This window comes from Neomonachus schauinslandi, chromosome 4 (genome assembly GCF_002201575.2).
Source record: "Neomonachus schauinslandi chromosome 4, ASM220157v2, whole genome shotgun sequence".
NCBI lineage: Eukaryota > Metazoa > Chordata > Mammalia > Carnivora > Phocidae > Neomonachus > Neomonachus schauinslandi.
This window is the reverse complement of record NC_058406.1, coordinates 30,407,706-30,431,271: the sequence shown is the minus strand read 5'-3', so window position 1 is coordinate 30,431,271 and position 23,566 is coordinate 30,407,706. Positions and strand designations below refer to the sequence as shown.

The window sequence follows — 23,566 nt, the reverse complement described above, 5'->3', positions numbered from 1 at the left end:
AGATGCAGCCAATATAAGTTTCTAAATGTAGGAAGAAGGGAGAGGGGATAAGAAAGGAAGGTTTATCTGGCTATAACATGCAGGGCAGTTTATTTCAGCACTGTTCCCAAACAGGAGATGGGAAAAAAATTAAAAAACAGATTCTAGGACCTTCCTTAAACCTACTGAATCAGAATCCCATCTTCCAAAAATGCAATCATATTGTACTGATTATGTGAATACTTGCTTTTCTCACATAATATCTCATAAAAATTTTCCATATCAATATACAGCTATTTCTTCATTATTAATGACTCTAGACTATTCCATTGTATAAGTGGACACCTAGGCTACTTCCATGATAGCAGTCATTCCAATGCTATATTGAACCCTTTATACATATATTCATGCATTCATTCTCCATGAATTCAAAAAAGTTAAATGTCTGTTGTCAAACTTTTTGAAGGCACTGGTGACACAGCAGTGAAGAAAATATACAAGGTCTCTGTCCCCTTAGAGCTTAAAATTCTTGTCAGGGAGACAGATAAAAAGTAAACAAATAAGGTAAATGCAGACAGTGGTAAGTACCTTTATTTTTTTTTTTTTTTTAAGATTTTTATTTATTTATTTGACAGAGAGACAGCAAGAGAGGGAACATAAGCAGGGGGAGTGGGAGAGGGAGAAGCAGGCTTCCCACTGAGCAGGGAGCCCGATGCGGGGCTCGATCCCAGGACCCCGGGATCATGACCTGAGCCGAAGGCAGATGCTTAACGACTGACCCCCCCCAGGTGCCCCAAGAGTGGTAAGTGCCTTTATACAGAAATACACAAACACAGTGATGTGTGTCACTGAGGAGTGACAGCAGAATTGTTACTCTAGATGGAGTGGTCAGGGAGGGCCTCTCTGAGAAAGAGACATTTAAGATGAGAACTGCATAAGGAGTCAGTCATGATGTTTACATAAAACCACCTTAAATAATTTCTGAAACAATGGAGTGCCTGGTTGGCTCAGTCAGTAGAGCATCCGATTCTTGATCTTGGGGTTGTGAGTTCGAGCCCCAAATGGTGGGTAGAGATTACTTTAAAAAAATAAAATCTTTACAAATTTCTGAAACAGGGCAGAGAATATGTAAGTAAACCACAATGCCACATAGAACAGACCAGGACAAGAGTCAATGAAGATACAGAAATACCCCAGGAAGAAGAGGTCTTCAAAGAGTTTGGCTGCTTTCGAAAAAGGTATATAGAAATGGGACACAGGATGAGCTGAATTAAAACTCAAGGTACCTATACATATGTAAAGAGAGCCACCATTTCAAATAAATAATCAAAAAAATAATCCCTCTAAAGAGGGAAGAGACTTGGCAATTTCCAAGAAAAAGTCAGGAGACAGTGTCCTAGCATCCATCACAGGTGGGGAGTCTCAGGCTTAAGGCTTTGCCCAGTAAATGGAGCTTCTGTAAGACTGGGTAATCAACTCAAGTAGCTCCATGGAGATTCTAGGAGTTACACCCTCTGTCCTTGTTTGAAGTATCTGCTAAGTGCATATGGCAAAGAGTATCTGCTTAGTGGGTTCAACAAAATTCAGGCTTCCCCTTTCACTGCAAGGGGTTGTCCCAGAGAAAGAGCTACCTAACCAGAGACCACCATTTCCCAGTTCCCTTACATATGATACTAAATGACTGGTTAGCCAACAAAATGTGAATGCAAAGGACACTTCAGAGACAAGGGAGTTAAGAAGAGGACGTACTCTCTCCACCCCCTCATTCCATCTGCCTATTGGATGCAGAGAACTCTGGGGCACTCAGGGGATGGCAGAGTCGTAAGATGAAAAAAGACCAGGTCCCTGGCTTCCCACATAGAAGAATGTCACCTGCTGACCAAAAATACTCACACTAGGCTATTATGTTTTTGAGAAATAAACTATTGTGATAAGCCATTGGAATTCTGGAGTTTGCTACAATAACCAGCATTATCCTAACAAAGCATGTGTGGACAATGACTGTACAAACAGAGAAGCAAGCCTAAAGACAGAGTCAAAAAATTAACTTTCATATAAAGCTGGTCAAGCAAAAAGACTCTAAAAAATATATGCTAATGAATCACATACCTCATATTCTGGTCCAAAGCCAGCATGGCCACAGAACCGTCCAGAAACTCTCCAGAGATAAGGAATTCCTCCAAAAAGAAGAATTAGCTATAAAACAAGACATACTTTGGTTACATTTGAACAGACTAAAAACTATCATATGAGAGCATTTTATAAAGAAAATAAGGACAGGGGCGCCTGGGTGGCTCAGTCGTTAAGCGTCTGCCTTTGGCTTGGGTCATAGTCCCGAGGTCCTGGGATCGAGCCCCACATTAGGCTCCCTGCTCGGTGGGAACCCTGCTTCTCCCTCCCCCCATTCCCCCTGCTTGTGTTCCCTCTCCCGCTGTGTCTCTGTCAAATAAATAAAATCTTTAAAAAAAAAAAGAGAGAGAAGAAGGACAAAATAATTATCTCTAAAGAAAAAAAGAGACCTATCTTATTTAGGATAAGCTATGCATTTAGATGAATACAAACCAATTGAGATACTAAGTTTAGACCAGTAAAGATTTTTGCTGTACATTTTATTTTTTTTTAAGATTTATTTATTTATTTGAGAGAGAGAAAGCAGAGGGAGAAAAAAAATCTCAAGCAGACTCCCCCCTCTGAGCACGGAGCCCATCCTCATGACCCTGAGATCATGACCTGAGCTGAAACCAAGAGTCGGATGCTCAAGCAACTGCACCACTCAGGTGCCCCTTGACTGTACATTTTATATGGATAAATTAGTATGGTATGTGAATTATCTCTCTATAAAGTTGGAGGGAAAAAAAACATCTTGCCAAAGACCACAACAAAGGCTTTATGAATCAGGAAATAAGCTTAGAGAAAAAGTAAGCAATTTGTCCAGAATCCCACACCTGATAAGCAACGAAAATGGGATGTGAACCAGGCTATGTGGCTTCCTAAGTGGCTTTTCCTTGAAAGGAAACAGCCCCCTTCAATCAGGACAAAGTATTAGTATCAGTGTTGGTGGAGTCAGGTCAACTTACCAAACTGAGAGACAGAATGGGGTATCTGTGCTTTCCCCAGGTAATGAAAAGGTGAATCCTGAGGTAGGAATCAGGGTTTCATAGGAGGAGGCCCCCTTTTCAGCACCACCCTTTGTCTTGGGCAGATAAAGTGAATAAAGATATTCACCAAATCACCATGACATTCGAATGAGTGAGCTGGTCTTAAAATCTGAAAAGAATACATGCTTATAAAACACAACTTCCCCCAACAGATATTAAATTTATGGAACTCAAAAGGAATCAATTTATTTTTCCTTTCTGTGGAGCCTCAGGAACACAATGATCAATCACACTCCTTGGTTAGAAGCACAGTTTTCTCATTGGTTCACACATGGTTCCTTGCGGTTTTGAGGAGTTTGGGCACTATTATATATTTCATGGGTAGCCTTCCAATCTACTTTCCATTTTTACATATGTATCCATAAATACTATAGTGGTTTATATATGCTTTTTAAGACTACATATAAATGACATCATATTGTACTTATCATTCTACAACTTGCTTTTTACACTCTACAAATTTTTAGATGCATCCATGGTGATCCGTTAACTTTATTCGGTATATTACCAGCTTGTTCCTTCTCTACAGTGTTTATACCAAATTACACTCTCATCAGCAGTACCTGATGGTTCCTGTTCCCCATAATCTCAAGCATACTTGGTGCTATCCATCTTTTAGATGTTTCCCTGTACACTGGCTTGGTTTAATGCCATGGATCTCAAATATGGTCTCTGTATAGCAGCAGCAGCATCACCTGGGAACGTGTTAGAAATGCAAATACTCAGGCTCCACCCCAGAGCCACTGAATCAGAAACTGAAAGTGGAGCCCAGCAGTCCCCAGGTAAAATGATGTACACCGAAGTCTGAAAATAATTGGTTTAATAAACTGCTGTCTTATAGGCTTCCTTAACTCTACGTCCAGCCATTTCCATTCTTCTGCACCTCACTCAATCTTGGATATAAACCCTGTTTTCCCAAAAGACATGCTTTGGCACCACTGTATGGTATATGCTCCACTTGTTGAACTGACTGACTTGAGATGGCACTTCTTTCAGCCTATTCTCAAAACTAATATATAATGCAAAATTAAGGATTTATAAGTCTTCTGGTGAAAGGCTAAAACACCTATTATTAAAAGTCCAGCTTTTAAGTATGTATCAAGGGTAGCTTTAATATGAACTTTGAATGCATCTATGAATGCTTTTGGAAACTGCTGTTGCAAGCCTTATTTAGTATACTTTGGGAAATGAAATATAAAGCCCAGTAAACAGTAAAGTTTCTTTCTATTGATAATCTCACTGAGCATGCTGCTGGAGATGTCTTAGAACTAATGAACCCAACAAAAACAAGTCCAATACTTTTACATATACGATTTCACTACAGTCTTGAAAAGCAGGCACGGCATATAGTCATCTCTACTTTATAGAAGAAGCAACTGAAACTCAGAGAGGTTAAAGTCACTGCTATGTATTGGGCACTGTATTAACTGCTTCATTTACATGGTCTCGCTCACCTAGTCCTTGCCACAAATCACGTGAGACATGGTAATATGTATCGACTTCTCATCCTTTTTTTTTTAAAGATTTTATTTGACAGGGCGCCTGGGTGGCTCAGTTGGTTGAGTGACTGCCTTCGGCTCAGGTCATGATCCTGGAGTCCCGGGATCGAGTCCCGCATCGGGCTCCCTGCTCGGCGGGGAGTCTGCTTCTCCCTCTGACCCTCCTCCCTCTCATGCTCTCTGTCTCTCATTCTCTCTCTCAAAATAAATAAATAAATAAAATCTTTAAAAAAAAAAAAAAAGATTTTATTTGACAGAGAGAGAGCACAAGCAGGGGGAACAGCAGACAGAGAGGGAGAAGCAGGCTCCCTGCCGAGCAGGGAGCTCAATGCGGGGCTCAATCCCAGGACCCTGGGATCGTGACCAGAGCCAAAGGCAGACGTTTAACGGACTGACCCACCCAGGCACCCCTCGACTTCTCATCTTAAAGAGGAAAAAAATGAAGCTCAAAAAGGCTAAAAAAATGAAGCTCAAAAAGGCTAAGGTCCTCACTCAGAAATGCATAGAAATTGGAGAAGCAACAATTTGAACTTTTCTACACTGCCCTCCTTGACTGCCCAGCCATTCCACTTCCTGACGGGTCTTCACTGACATCTGTGAGTTATCAGGAAAGTCTGTCTCAGAAAGGCTGGACATCTTCTCTGTGGGTCCTCTGTCACATTTGTGTGAACAGTGGCACCTGTAATTGGTCACATAAGGCCTACACTTATGTTCCCTCAGGTAGAAAAAAGGAGCAAAAAAAAAAAAAAAATCTAACTTAATCTTTCCACTTGTTCTTTGTGACCAAAAGATAAAAACCTATTAATTCTAATCAAGACAAAATAGGAATTAATGAACTTGTTTTCAAACAGAACAGGATTTCAAAGTAACACAAAATGCTTCCTGTGATAAATATAGCTACTAATTCCCCAAGGATAAATGTAGCACATTTATGATATGGTCCCCGGAGTTTTAAGTTTCTTCAGGGCACCTGGGTGGTTCAGTCGGTTAAGGTCCAACTCTTGGTTTCGGCTCAGGTCATGATCTTAGGGTCCTGGGATCAAGCCCCGCAATGGGCTCCGGGTTCAATGGGGAGTCTTGAGAATTCTCTCCCTCTCTCTCTCTCTCAAATAAATAAATTAATTTAAAAAAAAAAGAATGGTTTCTCCGGGGCGCCTGGGTGGCTCAGTTGTTAAGCGTCTGCCTCCGGCTCAGGTCATGATCTCAGGGTCCTGGGATCAAGCCCCGCATCAGGCTCCCTGCTCTGCGGGAGGCCTGCTTCTCCCTCTCCCACTCCCCCTGCTTGTGTTCCCTCTCTCGCTGTGTCTCTCTCTGTCAAATAAATAAATAAAATCTTAAAAAAAAAAAAAAAGAATGGTTTCTTCAATGTAATTTTAAAGACTCAGAAGAGCAGAGTTTGAAACCCAGTTCTACCACTTATTAATGTCATTGGCCATTAAATAGACTAGCCATTTAATTTCTCTAAGCCTTTGCTTTCTCGTCCATAAAAAGGGAATAACAATACCTATACTTTCTACCTCCAAGCACTCTTGTAAACATCAAACAAAACAATAAATATAAAAACAATATATGAAGTGAAAATCACTACTACCCATATGATGATGATGATGGTGACGATTACTATCGCCAGCTTTAGCCCAGTACAAACCAGTACTGCTTCTGGTTCGAGCTACAGCACACTACGAAGCTCTCATTCTACGTGTTCTCCCTGCCTCTGTCCTCTCCTAGAACAAACTAAGCCATCCCCATGCTCACCAACCGTAACCACCAAGCTATTGCCCATCTTTCCTGGAACTGTTTATTAGTGATAACCAAGGAGATTGAAAATATTTTGCCTGTTTTTCTTATAATGGCCCTGTGGGGGGTAAGCCAAAGAATATCACAGAATCAAACATTAGTGAGGAAAGAGGATGGTGTCTAAATTCACCACCTCTACTTCCATCTCTCTCTAAAGGCTGATTTCCTGCTTGGACCCTAACAGAAGAAATGCTTCAGATAAATTAACCAAAGCCAAGTATAATCCACAATAAAGCTACCTTTCCTGGCTTGGTTGGAAAGCATCAGGTTTCAATACTAATCTTCAATGTCTCAGTAACTAAAATAGGCTTGGACTAGTAAAAGTATAATTAAAACATCAATATTGGGGGAAAAAATCAATACTGAAAAGACTAATTACTAGCAATTGCTATGTATGCCAAAAACCAAGGCAATTTTTTCAGATCATTTACTAATTTTTCTTTCTTTTTTTTTTTTTTTAAAGATTTTATTTATTTATTTGACAGAGAGAGACACAGAGCAAGAACACAAGCAGGGGGAATGGGAGAGGGAGAAGCAGGCTTCCCGATGATCAGGGAGCCCGATGTGGGGCTCGATCCCAGGACCCTGGGATCATGACCTGAGCCAAAGGCAGACGCTTAACCGACTGAGCCACTCAGGCGCCCCACTAATTTTTCTAAAATAGGAAGATCTAACTCTTCTTCTTAACTCTGTTCCTTTTTCATCATCCTGAGGAGATGGGAAAGTTTTCTAATATTTGGTTCTAACCATACTAGTTCATAACTGTCAAGGAAAATTTTGTACCTAGCTAGACGATGTTTTTATTACTTAACAAAGCCACGAACAGCTGGTCTTTTCTCTTTAACTGATGAAACAGTTGTGGTAGCTGATCTCATTTATTTTCAATAGGAATCTTCCTCTTAGTGGTACTAGGAGATCTAAGAGAGTTATGGAGGAAGAGTGATGATAATCATGATCATGATGATAAAAATAATAATAGCCAACACTTACAGAGCACTTACAATGATCAGGCATTGTTCTAATCATTTTACATATATTAACTCATTTAATCCTCTCAACAACACTATAAATGAGAAATTATTACCACACAATTTTTTTTTTAAGATTTTATTTATTTGTTTGTCAGAGAGAGAGAGCACAAGCAGGGGGAGTGGCAGGCAGAGGGAGAAGCAGACTCCCCGCCAAGCAAGGAGTCCTATGCAGGGCTCAATCCCAGGACCCCAGGATCATGACCTGAGTTGAAGGCAGGCGCTTAACCAACTGAGCCACCCAGGCGCCCCATTGCCACACAATTTTAAGACGAGAAAACTGAGGCAAAGAAGTGGTGACTTAGGGGCGCCTGGGTGGCTCAGTTGGTTAAGCGACTGCCTTCAGCTCAGGTCATGATCCTGGAGTCCCTGGATCGAGTCCCGCATCGGGCTCCCTGCTCGGCAGGGAGTCTGCTTCTCCCTCTGACCCTCCCCCCTCTCATGTGCTCTCTCGCTCTCATTCTCTCTGTCTCAAATAAATAAATAAAATCTTTAAAAAAAAAAGAAGTGGTGACTTGCTTGAGGTCCCATAGCTGGTATGATAAAGCTGAGATTCAAACTCAAGCCACCTGAATTCAGAGTCTGCTCTTAACTTCTGCACCATGCACTTTCAATTGTTCTTAGAGGTGAAAAACCAAGAACTGGCTTTTGGGAATGGAAAAAAATCTTACTCATTTTATTTATAAAGCACAGATACACATACATATAGTTCAGAAAGAGATATATAATAGATCTGTGGTATCAAAATTTCATGGAGGGGTGATTAAGAAAAAAATGTCTAGAGGTACCTGGCTGGCTCAGTTGGTAGAGCATGCAACACTCAATCCCAGGGTCGTGAGTTCAAGCCCCATGTTGGGCATGAAGCCTACTTTAAAAAAAAAAAAAATCTAAAAATATACAGGGCCAGAGGCCAGAGTCAATCATGAAAAAAAGACCAAGAACACTGCTCTACACTATAGAGCCTTTCTTCTTTTGGCATGGGGGTAACACTGGGTCTGTTTTACTAAGTAAAAATGATTTGTCACCTGTTTCACTCAATAAATACGGATTATGTGCTTATTTTATACCAAGCACTAGGTACCAAAAGATTATAAAACCTTAAAATATCCTTTCTTTAAGGAACGCCCTGCCTGTCAACAGGAAAACTCAATACAATGTGATAAGTACTCTGATAGGAATAATGATAGGACGATACCTTATTCAGTCCTGAGGGACAGGGGAATTTTCAAACTGTTTCTTAGAAGAGATGATGTCCCAGCTGGAACCTAATAGGAAGAGTGGGGATTAATCAGCTTCCAGTGAGAGTGGACTTGAAGAGGTGGGCACCACTGGAAGATACCAACATGTGAAAAGACTTGAAGTCACAGGAAACCATGCTGGGTATGAGATGGACAAAAAAGAAGGGAAAAGAATTCAGGAGAAGGAATAAAAAGATGAAGCTGAAGTAAGCAATGGCCAGGTCAAAAAGGACCTCAAAGGGGCGCCTGGGTGGCTCAGTCGTTGGGCGTCTGCCTTCGGCTCAGGTCATGATCCCAGGGTCCTGGGATCGAGCCCCGCATCGGGCTCCCTGCTCCATGGGAGGCCTGCTTCTCCCTCTCCCACTCCTCCTGCTTGTGTTTCTGCTCTCCCTGTCTCTCTCTGTCAAATAAATAAATAAAATCTTAAAAAAAAAGGACCTCAAAAATCCATATGAAGAAATATGGGCTCCACCCTGAAGGAAACAGTGAGCCAGTGTCAGGTTTTATACAGGAGAATAACATGATCAGAACTGTGCTTCAGAATTCCTTTGGCTACAATGTGAAGGACAGTTAGAGTTAAGATAGAGGCAGGAAGGGGCACCCTTCTCAGCAGGGAGTCAGCTTCTCCCTCTCCCTCTGCCCCTGCCCTGCCCCTACTCATGCCTGTGCGTGCACACGTGCTCTCTCTCAAATAAATAAAAATCTTAAAAAAAAAAAAAAAATAGAGGCAGGAAGGGGATGCCTGGGTGGCTCAGTCAGTTAAGTGTCTGTCTTTGGCTCATGTCCTGATCCTGGGGTCCTGGGATGGAGCCCTGGGTCAGACTCCCTGCTCAGCAAGAAGTCTGCTTCTCCCTCTCCCTCTGCCACTCCCCCTGCTTGTGCTCATTCTCTCTCTCAAATAAATAAATAAAATTTTAAAAAAAGAAAGAAAGAAAGAAACCATTCTGAGGGGCGCCTGATGGGCTCAGTTGGTGGAGCGAGTGACACTTGATCTTGGGGTGGTGAGTTTGAGCCCCATGTTGGGTGTAGAGATTACTTAAATAAATATTAAAAAAAAAAAGAGAGACAGGAACAGGAGGAGGAACTGGTACTTTAAAAAAAAAAGGGGGGGGGGCGCCTGGGTGGCTCAGCCGCTTAAGTGTCTGCCTTGGGCTTGGGTCACGATCTCAGGACCCTGGGATCGAGCCCCACATTGGGCTCCCTGCTCAGCAGGGAGCCTGCTTCTCCCTCTCCCTCTGCCTCTCTCTCTCAAATAAATAAATTAAATCTTAAAAAAAAAAAAAGAGGCAGGAAGACGAGGAGGGACTGCTATAAGAATAACTTAACAATACAAGGTTGTTTTTCACACCTGACCTATGACAGTTATCATACACCACAGTTTTCAACTCCCTAACAATTACGTTTCAGCCTCTTTTGCTCTACACCCATTACTATTGATGACAAAGGTTAAGAAAGCATTCTGGGGGGCACCTGGATGGCTCAGTTGGTTAAGCGACTGCCTTCAGCTCAGGTCATGATCCTGGAGTCCCGGGATCGAGTCCCACATTGGGCTCCCTGCTCAGCGGGGGGTCTGCTTCTCCCTCTGACCCTCTTCCCTCTCGTGCTCTCTGTCTCTCATTCTCTCTCTCTCAAATAAATAAATAAAATCTTTAAAAAAAAAAAAAAGAAAGCATTCTGGGATTTGTAGATATGGTACCCTCTTTTGTGTTACAAAAATACAAGATAAAAACAAACATTACAAAGTATTAAACAATTTGATAGTCTCTCCAGGAAGTAAATTACTCACAGTGCCTTCAATCTCTGAATAGAGTCCTGACCAGAAGCTGAAAGTACTTTTATCCAGCTGATACAGTCGGGATTTCTCAAAGGTTTCTGAATCCATGATCTGTCCTAACTCCGGTGGTACATGAGTTGTTGTTTTATATATCCGTCTCTGAAATATTTTGAAGAAAACACTTTGAGAGAGTCAAACCAACTCATTTTTTATTACAGTAGTCATTTATGATCAAACACTGAGTGGTTTATAGCATTTATTGTATAGCCTACTGAATTTGCTTTATTTATACATAATACTGCATTTAATCAAGTGCATTGATCACTAAAACAATTGATTCAGGAAAGTAAAAGCAGAACGAGAAGCTGCGGCTAGCTGACTAGGTAAAATTAAAATCGGGGTTATCGCACTTCAGTCTGCATATGTAAAACCAAAATGGTACATCACAAAGGGTACCACTCACTCCAAGTAAAACATACATCCTATATAATTTAGAAAACAAATTCATGGAAAGGAGAAGGAAGCAAATATGCTAGCCGTAAGTATTAACAGATATTGTGACTAGTTATTAAACGTGGTCCTAGAAACCAAATTAAGGGAAATTTGAGGAATGACAAATAGAAACAGATCAGGTCTTCAAGAAAGACAAACTCTATCATTACACCAAATTCTAAACAGTAATTTCAGCCCATGGGACATAATACAGGGCACAGAAACGAAACAATATAATGGACTGCATCTCCTGCAATGGTTTTATGACACATGGCTTCTCTATATATTATTGGGCACTTTACCAAACCCTCAATAAAAGGCAGTACTTTAAAGCATAAGAGAGTAAAGGAGACATTACTGAAAAGTAGTTACTGTAATTGGGCTTATCATTAAAGTAAGACAGATGTTCAGTACCTCATCCCCAATTTAGACAGTATATACTGTGTGTTTACTTTATGCAAAGGATCTTCTCTAGGCCCTCAAGGTTCTGTACTAATGAAGTTAGCCAAACATATTTGTGTCAGAGAACCCAGTGCTATACACTTGGGCTAGGGGCACCTGGCTGGCTCAGTTGGTAGACCATGTGACTCTTGATCTTGGGGTCCTGAGTTGGGCAGAGAGATTACTTTAAAAAAGACAAACAAAATGACTCAAAAGATTATTTAAAAATAAGTAAATAAAGATTCTGGACGAAAAGAAGAGATTAAGATACAACTCAGACATTGACGAAAAACTAAAAATTTCAATATATTCATGCAGAATGTAATCTGAGAAGAAATTTGCAGAGGAAAATGGCTGTAATGCTCAAGAAAAAGAGTTCCAGCAGTTAAAAAGAGAAAGGCTCTCATAAATAACCACCACGGTTGACACAATTCAGTGACAACATAGAAGAGTGTAGGTAAAGCAAATCAGCAGTGAGAGATTGCAATAAAGGAGACAAACTTAAAATCTCACTTAAAAGTTCAGATCTCTAACCCAGAGGGCTGTTCATTGTGATTATCTCCAGAAATTTGTTATTAAGTAACTTTCACTTCCTGCTTTACAGTTCTAATTGCTTAAACAATAATAAAGACTTTTTTAAGTAAAAAAAAAAAAAATTTCTTTTTGGGAAAAAAAAAAAACTTTATCCTTTTTTTTTTTTTTTTTTTAGAAAAAAAGTTCAGGAAGGACTGTGAAGTCTTTATACTTTCAGAAAATGGTTTCCTAACCCCGGGGTTGAGCATGATTACACGAATGTCATGGGGAAGCTGTGATTCTAAAAATTTTACCTCTTCCTTTCGAGCCCTATGCGGGGCTCAATCCCAGGACCCCGGGATCAATACCTGAGCCGGAGGCAGACGCTTAACGACTGAGCCACCCAGGCGCCCCGACTGACATTTCTAGAACAACATTACCAAAAATTTGCCTGCCTGCCTTCCTTTTGAGGGGCCTGAGAAAGCTGTGGGCCAGAGAGAGCTCAAGTTGACCAGGCGGCAGCCCTGCTTTCCGTTTCACCAGGCCCTAACCCTCCTGGGTCCCAGGATCACGTTGCGGAAAACCTCCCAGAGGCACGAGATACCCTCAAGGCCAAGCCCGCCATCGGGCCAAGTTAGGAGGCCTCTCAGGGACCCCCGGGGTCGAAGCGGGTGCTGGGGCCACAGCAATCATCCAGGGACTCGGGGTCGAGATCGACGCCGGCCTGGGCTGCCCAGGTGTCGGGGTCGGGTGGGCCCTGTCTAGGCTCACCTGCCGCTGTGCTAGGAAGGTCTCCCAAAGATACACTGTCCAGGAGAAGAGCAGCACAGCCCCGAAGATACGCTTCTCAGCTGGCATCTCCCACATCGCGTCCAGCGACGCCCACATCCCCATGGCCACCCGGTTCCGCCGGCTCCTTCAGCGTGCACCAGTGCCACACCGACACCAGTCCCCTCAGAGCGTCCCCGCAGTGCCACAGCGATATCCGTCCGTTCCGAGCGCCCCTACACCGACACCCGCCTCCACCCCACCCCCTCCGCGCAGCCCGCAGTGTTACACCAACACTCTTCCCCATGGCGACGCCCCCAGGGCCTCCTACTTTCTGCCGGAAAAGGACAACCGCGCCTTCCCCACTTCCGGCCCGAGACGGGCCGAAGTCCTTACGCTGAGTTCCGGCCTCAGCCGGCCCCGGCTCGGCGCGATCATGCAGAGCTGCGTGACACCAGCTTTCTGCCCCCTCCCTCCCTTCCACGCCCGGTTCCCGCCGACGGTTCCGGCCTCCCTCCTGGGTCAGGAAAGCTCTCGCTTTCTCCTGAGCAGCAGGCGCATCCTTCGGTCGGGGGCTTATGCTGGCTTTCCCGGCCAAGGCGAGCCCAGTGGAAGTCCGGACTAAGCGGGGCCTGACGCAGACGGGGCCGCCGCCCCCGCCCTGAGGTGGCTGGGAAGCGCGGCCGAGGGGCTGACTTCGACCCGTGTCCACGCCCGGGATACCTTAGGGCTAAAGGGATAGCTAGGAGCGAGACTTGGTATCAAAAGTGCAGTATTTTGGGGGCGCCTGGGTGGCTCAGTCGTTAAGCCTCTGCCTTCGGCTGGGGTCATGATCCCAGAGTCCTGGGATCGAGCCCCGCATCGGACGCCCTGCTCCGCGGGAAGCCTGCTTCTCCCTCTCCCACTCCCCCTGCTTGTGTTCCCTCTCTCGCTGTGTCTCTCTCTGTCAAATAAATAAATAAAACCTTAAAAAAAAAAAAAAGTGCAGTATTTTGGCCCGCATTGGGGTGTTCTGAGTGCAGGCCTGTTGGAGAGTGGGCGGTAGTGATGAGATTTCGTTTAAAGACCTTGCCTCTGCCACCCCAGGTGAAGGTGGAGGTGGCATTTTGCCTGAGAGGGTGTTCTGGAGCAAAGCAAGGAAAGCATAGGTTTAAAAACAGCTGAACTGAAAGCGCCTTACTTTCTCTAAGGACAAACTCAGTCAAAGCCCGGTGCCATGTTTATCTTGGGAATTGAGAAGTGAAATGTGGTCAGGGGAACACCTGTTAACACATTTATTTGACGTGAAAAGGGAAAATTTTTCTCACCAAGGAAAGTCTAATTTGGTTAATTGGTTTGTCAAAGAGACTGGCGTTGCTAATTTGCATAATTATTATTTACAATAAATTGAGCTAAATCTGCAGCTGCAACTAAAATATATTTAAATTACAGTTAATATTGTAATGCTAAAGATGTGTTGAAATTAACATCTCCAACTTCCCAACTCTTTCTAAATGCCTCTAAGAGAAAGTAATCAGTATAATTAAAAATCACTTGAGAAAGTGAAGGACTGTAATGACAGGATAAATTCTTTTGCTAGACAGATTGTTTCCGTTTTATTTTTTGTTTTTTGCCTTCAACAGAATTAGTAGTAGACCTAACTGAACTGTCAGCTGAGGAAGGAACACTATTTGACTTCTGGGATATCACTCAGAAGGAAACCAAAGAATTGATTGACATTTTTTTAAAGATTTTATTTATTTATTTGACAGAGAGACACAGCGGGAAAGGGAACACAAGCAGGGCGAGTGGGAGAGGGAGAAGCAGGCTTCCTGAGGAGCAGGGAGCCGGATGCGGGACTCGATCCCAGGACCCTGGGATCATGACCTGAGCTGAAGGCAGACACTTAACTGAGCCACCCAGGCGCCCCACTGATATTTCTATAACAAAATTACCAGCATTCCCATCTATTTATGTGAGTAGTATTTCTTGGCACTGTATCTATGAAAAGAGAAAATTGAAACTGAACCCTGTTAATCTAGTAGTAAGAAATAGTCATTTAGATACATTCATTAATTGGTGGGGAAGCCCCATCCATCTCACTGAGAGATGCATTTCCAGTACAATTTTACCTTTTATATTTATCTATTATCAAAATTTGTAATCATGCCATTTTGAGCAGCTGTATATTAAAGATACTTGTAAGGATTACTCAACTCAGAATTCTAATACAGAGAGCTATACAATTACAGGAATTTTTTTAAATTCCCTTAATACATACTTGTATCATGATTAAGTGATCAATAAAAGGTTTTTGAAACATAAAAATTATTTGGATAACATTTTATGGGAGAGTAGAACATAAATATAATGTAGAGATGATAAAAGAACAATATAGAATTACCAAATGTTAAAGAGCTCATTTGTGTGAAAACAGAGCTACCCTATGACCCAGCAATTGCACTACTGGGTATTTACCCCAAAGATACAAATGTAGTGATCCGAAGGCGCACGTGCACACCAAAGTTTATAGCAGAATGTCCACAATAGCCAAACTATGGAAAGAGCTGTTGATGTCCATCAACAGATGAATGGATAAAGAAGATGTGGTATATATATACAATAGAATATTATGCAGCCATCAAAAAAATGAAATCTTGCTATTTGCAATGATGTGGATGGAACTAGAAGGTATTATGCTAAGTGAAATAAATCAAAGAAAGACAATTATCATATGATCTCACTGATATGAGGAATTTGAGAAACAAGACAGGAGCATAGGGGAAGGGAGGAAAAAATGAAACAAGATGAAACCAGAGAGGGAGACAGACCATAAGAGACTCTTAATCTCAGGAAATAAACTGAGGGTTGCTGGAGTGGAGAGGGGTGGGAGGGATGGGGTGGCTGGGTGATGGACATTGGGGAGGGTATGTGCTATGGTGAGCGCTTTGAATTGTGTAAGACTGATGAATCACAGACCTGTACCCCTGAAACAAATAATACATTATATGTTAATTTTAAAAAATTTAAAAAGAGCTCATTTGTGTAATTTTAAATGGATGATGATGGCCATTGTTACGTAGAATCTGTTGGATACACTATAAAAAGGGTTTAACAGCTTTATCTTCAAATGTCATTATAGTTTGCCGGAGTTTATATTTATTGTAGCTATTTATATTTATGATGAAAACTTTTTTTGTATTTTTAGAGAGAGAAAGAGTGCACACACACACACACGAATGTGCAGGGGTTGGGCGAGAAGAGGGAGAGGGAGAGAGAGAATCCCAAGCAGGCTCCACAGCCAGCAGGGCTCCAACTCACAACCCTGAGGTCATGACCTGAGCTGAAATCAAGAGTTGGAGGCTTAACCAACTGAGCCACCCAGGTGCCTCTATGATGAAAACTTAGTTATCAACTTAAAAATATGAGAGGATAAACATTTTTTCAAAATTCTCTCTCCTTTGGGCTGTCATTGCCATGCCCTCTTCGGTTTTCTTGGTTCATCTGTCTGGGTTCATCCAGCTCCATCCTGCTGCACTTTGTCCAAAAGCCTCACAGAAACTCCTGCCAACCAAACTTTGTGGCTAAGAGCACAGATTTAGAATCAGGCTGATTGAGTGCCAGTCACAGTTGCACCACATATTAGCAAGTTACTTAACATCTCTGTGCAACAGTTTCTCATCAGTAAAATGAGAATAATAGTACTTACCACCTCCTATTGTGAGGAACAAATGAGAAAAATCATGTAAAGCTTTTAGCAATGTATCTGGCCCTATAAAGACTAGCTACTAGCTCTCCGTACTTGGGAGAACCTCATCATAGTGTTGATCTGTCACCATGTGTCTGAAGAGATAAGGGAACAGGAAACTGGTAAGAGGTTTCTCAAGTGAAGACTGGAATTCACTCATTCATTCAATGAATATTGAATATCTGCTAAGTACCAGGCATTATTCTGGGTGCCTGGGATATAGCAGTGAACTAGACAGTGAACTTTCTCTCCTGAAGCTTACATTCTTAGTGGGCTAGGGTAGATGGAGGGGAAGATGGATAATATCCAAATACATAACAGTAAAAGTGGAGGAGGTGATAGGTGCTGTCAGAAAAGGCAGGGAAAGGGGGATACAGCATGTTGGTATGAGGGCACCTTCTTTATATGAAATAGTCAAAGAAGGAGCAAAATGGAGAAAGGGCTTGAGAGCTACTTTATCCTTCAGGTTAGATGGGGTGTCTCAGTCCGTTGGACGTCCAACTCTTTATTTCAGCTCGGGGTTGTGGTATTGAGCCCCATGTTGGGCTCCAGGCTCAGTGAGGAGTCTGCTTGGGATTCTCTCTCCCTCTGCCCTTCCCCCTTCTCTTGCTCTCTTGCTCGCTCTCTCAAATAAATAAAATCTTTAAAAAAAAGTTTAAAGTAGTCAAGGAAGACCTCTAAGATTGACATTTGAGCATAAACCTAAAGAAAGTAAGAGAAGAAGCCACATGGGTATCTGGGGAAAGTGTGCCACAGTGTATAGCAAGTGCAAAGGCCCTACGACCAGACAATGGTTAGCATATTTGAGGAATAAGAGGGTGTGGAAAGAAGAGAGTAAGAAGGAGGGGGAGGGCAGATCATGTCAACATGCACAATCCTTTAGTTAAGAACTTGACTTTTACTCAGAGTGAAATGAGAAGCCATTGGAAGGTTTTGAGCAGAGAACTAACATCTCTTTGCCCACTGTGTGGAGAATAAATTGAACGGTGACACAGATGGAAGCAGGGAGTCCAGTTAGGAGGCCATTTTGAGAATCCAGGTGAGAAATGATGGGGGCTTAGACTAGGGTGGTATCAGCAGAGGGAAAATAAAGTATGGAAAGTGAATAATTTGTTCACTGCAGATAGTGTTTGTAAATAGAGGGGCTGGTGTGTGTAAAGACCGAAATGGGAGCCTCAAAACAGGTTATTGTCAGCGTTTTGCCAAAGGAGACAGCCTGAATTTGGAGGATAAGGATTCTCCTCTCTAGAGTGGTGGACGCTGGTGTAGGATAGTTCATCTACCCCATCTAACCTGAAGGATAAAGTAGCTCTCAAGCCCTTTCTCCATTTTGCCTTGATTCTCTGCTTACCACGCATCCAAGTTTCCTTAACTGATGCCCTGGACGTAAGTGCTCTGGTCTCAAGAATGACCGACTCCCCACACTGGGAATGAATATTTGGTGTCAATCTCTTGTGATTGTGGTGTGAATCACACACCCTTTCTGGGGAGCTGAGAGCCAGAAACAAGGTGGCTCCCTCAGTTTCTACAACAATGTGTATCCTCAAAGAAGCAGCCAGCCTGTTTTATCTTCTACATCTAGTTCATTCTATTCTATCTCCCACACAGACTACCATATCTATGTTACTCCCCTGTCTAAAAACCTACAATGATCCATTTCCAACAACATGGTATGACCTTTAAGTGCCTTCATTACCTGACATCAGTCTATTCTTCTAGGCCCTTCTTCTGACACTTCCCTTTGAAATACCCCAGAGATGTAACTAAGACAAGATGACTGGAACTATACAGGAAGACACTGAAATGTAGACAGTGCAAAAAATTGAGACATTGACTTCAATTTTTCCAAATTTCTTTTAATTAAATTTTTAAAAAGTAATCTCTCTACACCCAACGTTGGGCTCGAACTCATGACCCCGAGATCAAGAATCACATGTGCTACCAACTGAACCAGCCAGGTGCCCTGAGAAATTGACTTTAAAAGATTGCATGGCACACCTTCAGCAGCAGAGTTAACAAACTACTCACCCACACTGTCAGATAATGCACATTGTTGGTAACTTCCATCTGTTCTGTTCACCACATCATGAATTAAATCTGATCCGAGGATGAGATTAGTGTCTTACCCTGAAGCCAAAATTCTTCATTGTAGCTTAGGAAATAGCCAGTGCTTCAGCCACCCTGAAATTCTCCTGTTCTCCAGCCAAGCCTCCCTCTTTTTTATATGGCTCCAAGGTAATTCTTGAAGCATGAATACCTTCCATTTCATTGTCTGCCCATGTAACCCTTTATGGGACTACTCAGTGTCACTTCCTTAGCAAAGCCTTTCCTGGACCTACCCTGTATTCACTGACCTGTTTTTACACTGAGTACACTGTATTATACAGAGGTTGCATTTTAATGCCGTGCACTGGACAAAAATTATGATCAAAATTACCCTCATAATCCCTTAGGAAGATGCCACTAAGGAGATTGTTATATTGTCTCCTGTTGAATAGTACAGCCAGGTTTTTCTTCAGCATGGCAATAAATCCCTGTGTCTTTCTTTGCACAAATGAAGTATTTCATTTGGGTGTCAGATACTTACAAAGTATTTCAATGGCTGTATAATCACATTTACTGTGGCAAAAATGCACACACTATAAGGCTTGTGGAATCTGAGAACCACCCGCTGAGGGGATGATCTGCTGCCACCCCCCCACCCCCGTCAGAGTACACACTCATCAAGTGAAATGACGGGTAGGTGCCTCCTTCCCTCCCTGCCAAGCTGGGATTCACAAAGGAGAATTCAGCTGAGTTCAAGATGATGTGATTCCACTGTGTTATATATAACTCCTTGTTCTGAAATTAGCTGCCCAACCAGCCAAACCGGGTGCTCCTGAAACACAAAGGACAGATTCCTAAGGATTATCATAATGCTTAGCCCAGAGTAAGTCTCAGTAAAAGTTGGATAAAAGTAAAGAGTCCTTTACGTCCACCCCATCCTTGTCCATCTCTGGGTAATTCATGCAGACAGACCTTTAGGCTGAAGGCCAGCACAAGAGCCAGCCTACCTCTATAGGACAGTACACAGCACTACCCCTCAGCAGCACTTTTTTGCTGTGTTTATTCTATCTAATCCAACCTCTTCAGCATGGAGCTCAAGGCCATATAGCTGACCCACTTTCCCTTCTTTTCCCATGGATTCCAGTTTGGCTCTCCTTTTCTATATGGCTGTTTATGGCCTCCAGCCTACCCAGTGGCATCATCATCTCTGAGACATTTTTGACTACTAGTTCACCCCACATTATCCCACCACACCATAAGTAGAAGCCGGGCCCTACTGAATAGAGAGCCAGTCCTTGCAGGGTCATTTCAATATAGTTCTCTATCTTTATTGATACACCACCACACACACGAGGGAAAGACAGTGCTTTTCTGGAAAAGATTGGAGTCTGTCACATTTCAGACGTGGACGTGAACCCTGATGTGGGCAAGGGGCTCTGGCAGTCAGAGCAGCTGCAGTAAGGCTCTGAGGAGCAATCCCTCTTCATGGCAGGTTTGTGGGAAATGATCATCCCCTCCAGGTCCTTCACTTTGTTTTCCACTGCCTGAAGTTTTTTCAAAATTCTCTCTTGCAGACCCAAGGACAGAAAGAGATTATTGTCTTGAATTGGGAGATGATTCCCTTCTGGGCTGACCAGCAAAGCCTGAAAAAAATCTGAGCCCTTCTTGTAAAGTTTGTAGAGGGTGATTACAAACAACAATATTTTCTAAAATAAAACAACAGAAGTTGAACGTTACTTGTTTATTCATGGGAATGCCTCAGATTCAAAGCAAAAACCTAGTAGTAACAATAATCCCTCATTTCCTATGCCAAGCCTTCTGTTTAGCAAAACATCTTCATATCTATTTTGTCTTTTGATCTTTATCACAAAATAGAGTGACAGGCAGGTCAGGGATTGTTATTTGCATTTAATTAATAAAGATGATAATAACAGATACCATTTGCTAAAAATTTGCCACACGCAGGGCTCTGTGCTAGGAGGTTGTTTTGCCTACGAATGACCTATTTATGTAGAAAAAGCCCAGAACTGGGTAACCATTTAAATACCTTCCCGTTTGGACCCTAACATTGTCCAAGCTCATATATTTGGAAATGACAGAACCAGGACTGAAATCCAGGAATTCTGACTTCCATGTAAGTTCCCTCAGGACACTGTGGTCTGAAAAACTATATTTCCTGGTCATGGGGAAAAACATTTTTTTAAAACGACCTAGGACAGATTCCTGTCAGGAGAAAGATTAAAAACCAATCATCTTTTTTCCTTATTATGATAACTGGCACTGTTTATTGAGCATTCATTGTGTGCTGAGCTTTCTACACACAGTATCTCCTTTAACCCTCATGACCGCCGTAAGGGAGGGACTGTTGACAAACCCATCTTACAGATAAGGAAAGTGGGGTTTTGGAGGCTGGCTGCTCTCAGTTCACACAGCAAGTGATGGGACCAAGGTTTGTACCCCAGCAGTCCAACTCCAGAGCCCATGCTATTAATCACTTGTTATACTACCTCTTTCTTGGCTGAGGTGTCTGGAGGGCTGCAAATTCATCTAATTGAGCTGAACATTAACCAAACAAGAGCAGAACCGAGAATTACAGTAATAGCTCTGTTTTGTTTTGTTTTGACCTTATATTCTTCTATTAGCTAATTGAAATGTGTGTGTACCCACATATCCCTGTTGGGGATTTAGGTTAGTTGGATTATAGTAAATGAGATTTTGGAGAAGATTTGAATTTGAAATCCTAAAAATTAGGTTCAAATCTCAGATTTGCCAGTTTTTACAATCTATGTCAACTTGGTTCAATGATAACAAAGTTCCCTCACCCACAAGATGGATATGATACTCTGCCTTGCCTACCATGCAGGGTTTTGAAAGGTTAAGAGAATGCATGTGACCATGATTCCTTGACAGTAGTGATATATGAAAAGTGAATGCTACAAAATGATCCAGTAATAACTTCTCTCAGCATTTACCAAGTAAACTTTAAGAAAGTCCTTTTAAAATCCTACCCCCTTAGATTTCCACTGAACCTCAATGCACCTGTTTCCTTGTTTGTCATATGAAAATAACCTCTACCCATTTCATGGAATTGTTGGGATTCTAAAAGCATTTTGACTATATTGTAAATATAGCTATTATTGCTGGTGATTAAACTATTAAGTTATTATTGGTGATTGGAAGTATGTAAAATCCTAAATGTTTCTTACAATCCCAACCAATTATACTCCTATTCCCAAAAAGAACCCCTGTATATTTACTGAGCCTGATATTGTTAAAACAAAGAAATAATGAAAATACTGTGATGCCTAAATGAATATACATGCCTTGCCATCGGTTACAGAACAATGTCACAGTAAGAACAGAAAGGCCAAACCCAAGATCCCAATTATATTTGTAATGCCTATTCTTTTAAAAGGTACCCCTCATGGTGTCTGGCACATAGTAGAAAATCAAAGATGAATATGTGATCATATAAATTTGGGGTTGGCCTTCTCAGTTTATGAACTTGTTTGATCTATTTTATTCTAGAACAAGCCGAAGACTACTGTGAGAAAGAGCATTTTATGCTCAAAACCTAATTGGTAAAGTTTTTAAGGTTAACCTAGTTTCAACCAATTTCAGAGACTAGGGTTCATCTTTGCTCATCTGCATGGTTTTAAAACTGGGTAGCACAATGCAGGAGAGAGCTAACCAAATTTCAATTTAGAACTATTTAAATTCTTCTGTAACAAAAGAGTATAACCTGAATTGACTGAACACTTCGTTTCCATAAGGCATATACTCCTATTCCCAACAAAAGCAAAAAGGAAATCCCCAGGATAACTTGCACAGTTGGAGCAAAATTATCTAGTAGACCCAAATTTGTTTGCTGAGGTGGACTAGTCTCTCCCAGAAGACTTGCTTGTAGCCAATTCCATATCGAGCTCAGAGAAAGATAATCTATGATGTTGTCCCAGACAGATGAAGATGAAGGAAAAGATGTTGACATTTTAATAAGACAGCAGCTCCAGGAACTACATGTAGAGAAGCTTCAGGAACCTAGATACGAGTTAGGGAGAGTGGCCTGGAGCCCAGGTGTTCTAGAGCCAGTGAACTGTGCATTGTGATGTCACTGTTCTAAAGGTCAGCTTGCTTCCCACTCACCCAGTGAACTTTCTCACTCCAAACCAACCAGACATGGCCTGGATTTTCAGTTCAGTCATACTGCTTTCCTTGATCTTTGGCAAGTTCTAGCTGTAGCACAGCACTGTCCAGTAGAACTTTCTGCAATGATGGAAATATTCTCTATCTGCTCTGTCCAATATGGTAGCCACTAGTCACTTGGAATGTGAATAGTGTGGCCGAGGAATTGAATTTTACATTTAATTTTAATTACATTTAAGTAGCCAATGTGGCTAGTGGTTACCTTCTTGGAGAGTGTAGATATAGAACATTTCCAATGATACATGGAAGGGACAGCAATTATTTTCACATGGCAAATGAGAAAACAGAGGTTAAGTGGAGATTTGAGGAGAGAATTTAAAGAAATCTTTCCTAAAGAATGAATAGTTTACTTGGTAAATGTGTAGGGAGGTTATTACTGGATTATTTTGTAGCATTCCCTTTTTTTCACATGTCACTATTGTTTAGAAATTGTGATCTTTGAGAAGACTAAACATATTTGAGCCTCATTTTGCTCATCTGGTTACAGATGGGGATTCCACATCCTTTGCAAGGTTTATATCAGAAACAGATGGTGTAATTTTCTAAACACTTTGTGAACTGTAGTGTGCTGTATAATAACTTATATGGCATGTTATCAAATCAATTATTTACTGACTAGTACCTATATACATTCAGCAAGGAGGTATGAAAATACAGTATCTATGGTCTGTACCCAAAAAACTTGTAAGAGTTCACTCAACGTGTATATTCTAAACTGAGATCAATTGTGAAGACAGCAAGAATCCAAAAGAGGGTTTGCACCACTAGGAGGGGAGAGGCAAAAAAGAAGAGGAGAAAAGGTTATGACAATTTTTAGAAAAATACTGTCTGATGCTATTCCAAGTTGTTCATTCTGGTTGAAAGAACAGTAACAGGGAGGCTTGGAATAGGAGGAATGGTTGT

At 41.8% G+C, this 23,566-nt stretch overlaps 2 protein-coding genes across 3 annotated transcripts in view; both read right to left on the bottom strand.

Moving 5' to 3' along the window:
- Positions 1-12,976, bottom strand: part of ZMPSTE24 (zinc metallopeptidase STE24) — a 46,941-nt gene extending 33,965 nt beyond the window's left edge. Inside the window, exons 1-3 of one of the 2 annotated variants that reach the window (XM_021683758.1) lie at positions 12,691-12,976; positions 10,486-10,632; positions 2,089-2,175 (exon numbers count right to left, since the gene is read on the bottom strand). In XM_021683758.1, coding sequence (XP_021539433.1) covers positions 2,089-2,175; positions 10,486-10,632; positions 12,691-12,813 — 357 coding nt within the window. In that variant the 5' untranslated portion in view covers positions 12,814-12,976. The remainder of the gene's footprint in view (positions 1-2,088; positions 2,176-10,485; positions 10,633-12,690) is intronic. The other variant, XM_021683759.2, reaches the window with a different exon arrangement.
- Positions 12,977-19,851: 6,875 nt separating this feature from the next.
- TMCO2 (transmembrane and coiled-coil domains 2) lies at positions 19,852-22,448 on the bottom strand. The gene is made up of 2 exons (XM_021684424.1): positions 22,203-22,448; positions 19,852-20,166 (listed from the first exon to the last, which is right to left on the bottom strand). The coding sequence occupies exons 1-2, from the start codon at positions 22,446-22,448 to the stop codon at positions 19,852-19,854; spliced, it is 561 nt and encodes a 186-aa protein (XP_021540099.1).
- Positions 22,449-23,566: the final 1,118 nt, after the last annotated feature.

Bases quoted from the DNA above. Each gene is read 5' to 3' on its own strand.
- TMCO2 (XM_021684424.1), bottom strand. From the start codon at position 22,448: ATGTCAACATCTTTTCCTTCATCTTCATCTGTCTGGGACAACATCATA. The intron at 20,167-22,202 runs GTTATACTCTTT...GTTTTATTTTAG, and splicing joins GAAGTGTTCAGTCAATTCAG to AAAATATTGTTGTTTGTAAT.